Source organism: Penaeus vannamei, chromosome 12, assembly GCF_042767895.1.
Source record: "Penaeus vannamei isolate JL-2024 chromosome 12, ASM4276789v1, whole genome shotgun sequence".
Lineage (NCBI taxonomy): Eukaryota > Metazoa > Arthropoda > Malacostraca > Decapoda > Penaeidae > Penaeus > Penaeus vannamei.
In genome coordinates this window covers 36,630,340-36,637,357 of record NC_091560.1, presented here as the reverse complement: position 1 = coordinate 36,637,357, position 7,018 = coordinate 36,630,340, and the positions used below count along the sequence as shown (strand labels likewise).

Genomic DNA, 7,018 nt, shown 5'->3' with positions numbered 1-7,018 from the left:
TGAAGTTTTTAAAAAAAGTGCTAATAGCAATTAGAGGCTAAACACATTGCAGTGTGGAAGTTCAGCAGAATAAGTTTACCTTTTCTAAGTTTATTTGTAGGTATTTCTATTAGGAAACAACCTCAGTGGTTGTTTTTCTCATATATAGGCTGTTTGAGGCATCATTTTTGAGAGGTGCTTAGGTTCAGCTTAAATAAAAGTAGATGGATGTACACCTATTTGTCAAAAACAATGGTGTGGAATTCAAAAACCATATTGGGTACTGCTAGAATTGAGTGGTAGTACTGCAAGTTATAATTTAAGGGGACAAGGAACATTAGAAAAATCAAGCTAAATTGATCTATTAATCATTTTGCAATAACACTGTGTTTATCTCTATATTTTCCCCACTTTTTTATTCAACCTCTTCTCTTCACCCTCGTCCCTTGCTCACTTTTCCTTTCTCTCCTACCCCTTCCTCTTTCCCTTTGCCTCACATGCCTTCCATCTTTCACCTTCCCCTTCTCCCTCCTTCCCCTCTCTTTACCTCTCCTTATTGTCCCCTTCTGTCTTATTACCCCCTATCTTCTCTCTTTCTTTATACCCTCTTCTCACTTTTAACCTTCCCTCTTCTTCCTTAACCCCCCCTTCTGGTTCCCTCCTTCATTCGCCCTATCCCAAATCCCTCTTCCTCTTTCCCTTCTCCCCTCTGATCTCCCCTCTTTTCTTCTTTGTACCCCCATTCCATATCTCTTCTCCTTTTTCTTCCTCCTTTTTTCTCCCTCTCCTTTACCCCACTCCTATCCATTGTAACACATGGAATTAAAAACAAAATTATTTTTATTATTATTACTCTTCTCTGTCTCCCTCTGCTCTTTCTCCACTGTTGTTTCTCTTCTATACCCTCCCAACTCTCTCCTATCTCTTCTTGCCCTCTTCCTCCTATCTCTTACCTCTCCTTTTCCCTCTTCCTCCCATCATATCTCTCTCTCCCCCCTCAACCTCATATCACTCACACTCTCACTCTCTCTCTCTCTCTCTCTCTCTCTCTCTCTCTCTCTCTCTCTCTCTCTCTCTCTCTCTCTCTCTCTCTCTCTCTCTCTCTCTCTCTCTCTCTCTCTTTCCCCTCTTTCCCCCTCCCTCTCTCCCTCCCTCCCCCCCTCAACCTCATATCACCACTCTCTCTCTCTCTCTCTCTCTCTCTCTCTCTCTCTCTCTCTCTCTCTCTCTCTCTCTCTCTCTCTCTCTCTCTCTCTCTCTCTCTCTCTCTCTCTTTCTTTCTCTCTCTCTCCCCTCCCTCTCTCCCTCCCTCCCTCCCCCCCTCAACCTCATATCACCACTCTCTCTGTCTCTCTCTCCTCAACCTCATATCACCACTCTCTCTGTCTCTCTCTCCTCAACCTCATATCACCTCTCTCTCTCCCCTTTTCTTCCAATCTCCTCTCCCTCCCTTCCTCATCTCCTTTCACTCTTTATCTCTCTTCCTCTCCCTCCCTCCCCATCCCCATCCCCCCATCCTCATACCCTGGCACTTGCACTCTCACCTTGTGTGCATGCACATCCATGCACATGCTTGTGTTTCTGCTTCCTTCTGCTTCATCTCTACAAAGAACTTAGCCTAACTTCTCAGTAGAAAATTGCATGATATTTGAAGTTTTATTTTTCTGCATGTACATAAGTTCTCTGTTCCCATATATTTTTTTCTTTATATATTTGTTTGTATTGAAAGCTTAGACTATATTTGGGTAGTTGATTTATTTTCTTACTGTTATTGTGTTTAATGCAATTATTATATATGGGTATTATTAAAATTGTTCATAGAGTTATAAGCTCAAATGCAGTTACTAAAGAAAGAGCAAAGAATTGTTGTAGATGAGACTGATAATTCAAGGAAGCATTATATAACTCAAACCATATACTTCCACTTGCAATGATGAACTTTAGCACTAAAAAGTGTATTTGTAAGAGGTAGGCTGGACTTTTTTAATCATACATGTACTAAGAGGGTTTCTTTCATTATTCTTTTTTCCTTTTCTTATTATTCCTCTTTCTTATCTCAGCTTTCCTCTTCCTTCTCTCCTGTCCATGGTTCATTTCTCCATTCATCAACTCTCCCATTTGCTTGCTCTTTTACCATCTAACTTTTCTTTCCCTTCTATGTGCTCTAATCTGGCTTTAATCCCCTTGCTATAATTTCATTTTGGATGTCTGCTAGTGCAATAGGAAAATTCTGATCACCATGTGAATGAACTTGCCCCAGTCAGAATGATAATGAAATAATGAAGATAATGCTGATGATGATAACAGCAATTTTAATAGTAATAAAAATAAAATTGAAGATAATGATTCATATATAATACAGCAATGGTAATATGGTAATACATCTTGAAAAAGTCTGAATATTCATTAACAAAAAAGTTGAAAAAAGAATTTAGATGCATTTTGACCAATTTTGAGAGTTGACCAATGCAGATCATTCTCTTTATATATTTGTATTTATTTATAATTCAGTTTATTTTTTATATAATAAATGTATGATATATTAGCCTCAGGATGTATCATTATAGCAGGTAAGTGAAAAATTTGAGATTTCCCTATATAAAATATATCTTAAGGTGATACTGAATACCTGCTCTTTAAAATCAGTTAGTACCCCACTGACTGGTACAGGGTCAATGATACAAGAAGATCCTGAGGTTCTATAAAGATTGATTTTGAGGAAAACCAGGTTGATACCACTGACCAAGTTAATTGTGCTTAGGGGAGCAAATCATACCAAATATGAAATAAAAAGGAATTGCTAAACCCAAAGACTGTTGATACTAAATATAGGTTTAAATGTTTAGAGTGGGAATTCATAAATTGACAACTTAAACCTTTCTGTTTACCTGTAGACAGTGTCACTATATATTTCCATAAACTCCTTATTAGGAGGGTGTAGGTCGATATCTGGTCATTACCCTAAACTGATGAACAATGTAGCACTCCTAGATAATATATCTGACTTTGATTTTGGAAATAGCACCAGAAAATTTAAATAGAATGATTTTAATGACAGAACCAGAAAAATTAGAAATTTATCAAATGAAAAAACTGCATATGGTTTGTAAAGTAGACTGAATGTTTTTTCTTCTTAATAGCACATTTGGAATTATTTTAGTTCATACCTAATGCTCACATCTCTCATGCATTTTATTTTTCTATATTTTCAGACCAAACAGGATGAAGGGCTAAAGCCAGTGAGTGCCAGAGCTGAACTGCAGCTGAAGCCAGTTCCACTCCCACAAGCTAGGGCTGCAGGACGGCAAAATGGAACACATTGTAACTTCAGGTGTCACCGGTGTTTCGGGCGTGACCCAGGTGACAGGTGTGGGTTCTATGGCGGGGGTCACAGGTGGTGTGGTTCAGGGTGTGGCTGGTGTGCAGACCCTCAGTCCTGTAGGCAGTGTTGCAAGTGTTGGTTCAGTGGCTGGTGTAGCAGGGGTAACTGGGGTGACTGGAGTGTGGTATAATTATAGTCCAGATGCTGTTGGACAGATTATAACTACCAGTCCAGCTGTGCAAGTAGAGCTAGGGAGTCCAGATATTGCACGGCAATTTAACCAACAAGTACAGGCTCAGTATGGTAATTTGCAGGTTCAGGTGCAAGCTGTAGCTGCCCAACCTCAAGTTGTCAAACCTCAGCCTGCTGTAACTCCTGATCCTCTCATGGTAAAACAGTCTAAGCCTCGGGTGCGTCAAAGTGGTGGTGAACGAGTCCCATGCCCTGAATGTGGAAAAACCGTATCCTGCAATGCTACCTTGAGGGATCACATGCGAACACATACAGGGGAACGGCCTTTTGTGTGTGGTGAATGTGGTCTGGCTTTTGCACAGCGATCCAACCTTCGTATGCACAAGAGACTTCATACTGGTGAAAGACCTTACATGTGTGGTATTTGTGGAAAAACTTTTGCACGTTCCTCTCATTTGCCAGCTCACATGCGAACCCACACTGGTGAAAAACCATATGTCTGTCAAGAATGTAACCATGCCTTTATCACGGCCCAGCAGTTAAAGAATCACTTCCGAGTGCATACAGGAGAAAAGCCTTGGAAATGTGATTTATGTGAAGCTGCATTTACCCATTCATCATCATTATCTACGCACAAGAAAAAACACACTGGACAAAAGCCATTCCAGTGTGAGAAATGTAATAAGGCATTCTTCTTTAGTTCAGCATTAGATAAGCACTTGAAGGTGCATTCCAAGGCACGTCCCTTCAAATGTGATTCTTGTGAGAAGGCATTTAAATACAAAGAAAGTTTAACAGTTCACAAAGAAAAATATTGTGGAAAGGAGGTTTCCAAGAAGCCAAGAGCTCCTCGTCGTCCTGATGCCAAAAAACCAGGGCCAAAACCAGGAAGTGGTAGAAAGTATGTGCAGAAAAGGAAGGGCAGGCCACGTGGCAGGCCTCGCAAGAGAGGCCGCTGGGGAAAGAGAGGGAGACCAAGGAAGTATATTAAGGAAGAAGATGAGGAAGAGGATGATGATTATGATGCAGAATTGGAAGCAGAAGAAGTAGCAAATGACACTATTATTGAGGAAGATTTAGATGAAACAAATGAGGAAGAACTAATCCCAGAAGCTACAATAGATCCTCTAAAAATAGAAAAGATTGTTGCTGAAGATGCAGAATTGCAACATGAACACATGGAACATCAAGATGAGCTTCATCACCATCAATTACAACATGAGCACCTCCAGCATGCAACACATGAGATCCACATTGAAGATGCTACAGCACTCACTATTGTTTCTCCTGAAGAAGCAGAGCAGGCAGCTGTGGTAGAAGCTGCTGCTGCAGGTGGGGTGCAGCTAGTTACATTACACTCTGAGGTCCCACTTCAGATTGTATCACATGACCCGCAAGCGCAAGTTACTCACCAGTTGATCACAAGAGATGGTGTACAGATGTGGTATCCCCGGCAATATCAGTGAGCGAGATCACAGGAAAAGGTTGTGCATCTTCTCCACATTCAAAATATTAAAGAAATTCCTCAGATTTACTTTAATTTCAGAAGTCTTGTGTGTGATTCTAAACAGTGGAGAGTAAAAGACTGAAATTTCAATTCATTTTAAGCTCTCCTGTGATGAAAATATAATGCTCCAGAAGTTTTTAAAAGTCCCTGAACTGACAGTGTCAGTTACCTTTTCAAGTCTTCTGTAATAACATTCTAGTTAGAAGTTATTATTTGGCAACAATGTGGATTTCATTATTGTGAATTTGCATTGTGACAATTTTCTGTATTTACTTGTAAGTTTGCATGTACCGATCTTAAGTTTAACTAAAATTTCTTTTGTTTTCAGCTTTGGTGCTCAGAACCTTTTATATAGCTGAATATTTTATTTTAAACATTTTTCAGTATTGAGTTTTTAACATTCAAGTGTATATTGAGATGTATCATGTTAGGATCACTGTTTAGTGTAGTGAAGAATTCCTTATCCAGATGGGCCTGGTTCAGGATAATTCCAAGGTAAAGCTCTTATGGTGAATGCAAAGCCAAAATCTGAGTCACAGTGAGCTATGAAAATTTTAGGGTTTGTGATGATACTTGAATTGCAAGCTTACCGGAAGTTTAATTATGTATTTTTACCTTTTTATGGCTGTAATCACATTCTAAACTTTTGACTTATTGTTTTGTTATAAGAAAAACTTCTTTTTTTTTCCCCTATTTTAGCACAACTATTACAGCTGATATCAAAATGCCTAAAATTATTTCTTTCATAAGCTTTCATATACATTATTTTTTCATTAGTACTTGGAATAGTTATGCCACAATTTGTTTAGCTACAGAGGCAAAATTGCCTGATGCAAATGTATCTGTGGTTGTTGCTTTCACCACCTCTGTTTTGATACCCGCCTTGCAATAGTTGAAAGTATAATTATTCATAAACTGAAATACATTTCCATGTGCTACAGTTGAAATATCGATTGATAACTTATAGGCATTAAGTTGGCATACTGAAAGTAGTTGAATTGTGGTAATCAGATTGGATTGCAGTTGTGTGAAAAGTTATGTGAGGAACTGGTAAAGAGAGTATGAAAGCATCAGATATATTTCATTAAAGTTTAAGTGCTGTTTGCAGTATGAAGTGGTGTTGCAAAGCTTATGTGAGAAGGGATTTGTGTGTGCAAGATATAGGTTTTCCTTTTTTAATGTTTCATTTATTTTCATTTCTATCATTTGTCATGCGAATATCACCTTTTAAGACTGCAACGTAATGGTAGCATTTCAGTAATTTTCCTATGCAGTGTTACAAGATAACAATCTTTATAAAAAGACTTACTTTAAACCCCATAAGAGTAGGATTGATGTTATTGTAAGACATCTGATAAATTGTATTAGAATTCCACTGATTTATCATCTTGGCAAAAGGCCTTTTGTAAAGTAAATCCATTAATACCTTAAAGTTATTAATGGAAGTACTTTTTTCAAGGCCACATTAGTATATTGGACATGGGCAGTTATGCTTGAATCTCTTGCAAGTGTTGCATATAGTTGTGTTCAAGATGAATGAGAGGCTTGGAGGGTTTGCTGCAGATTCAGAAAGAGCTGTGAGCTGTAATTTATACAATATATTCCAAAAAATAATTGCTTAGGACCATGTTCATAATGAATCATTGTATGTATCATGACATGTAATTATTAATCACAATAAAATATAAAATGTCCATTATGTGTTCTTTTAGTGCTGCCACTAATATATCCATACACACATACACTTTTATACATGTGTATTCAAACATAAAAAAGTAAATAATATAAGTATAAATATTAACAAATTTAACCCTTATGTAGCAACTACCCAATAAGAAATAAGTAAGTCACATACATGTATATTATATATGTATATATATATATATATATATATATATATATATATATATACATATACATATACGTATACGTATACATATACGTATACATATACGTATACGTATACATATACATATACGTAATACATATATACATATACATATATACATATACATATA

At 37.5% G+C, this 7,018-nt stretch overlaps 1 protein-coding gene across 1 annotated transcript in view; it reads left to right on the top strand.

Moving 5' to 3' along the window:
* LOC113800955 (zinc finger protein 420) overlaps nucleotides 1-6,696 on the top strand; it is a 19,517-nt gene extending 12,821 nt beyond the window's left edge. Inside the window, exon 3 of the mRNA XM_070127717.1 lies at nucleotides 3,249-6,696. Coding sequence (XP_069983818.1) covers nucleotides 3,249-4,959 — 1,711 coding nt within the window. The 3' untranslated portion in view covers nucleotides 4,960-6,696. The remainder of the gene's footprint in view (nucleotides 1-3,248) is intronic.
* Nucleotides 6,697-7,018: the final 322 nt, after the last annotated feature.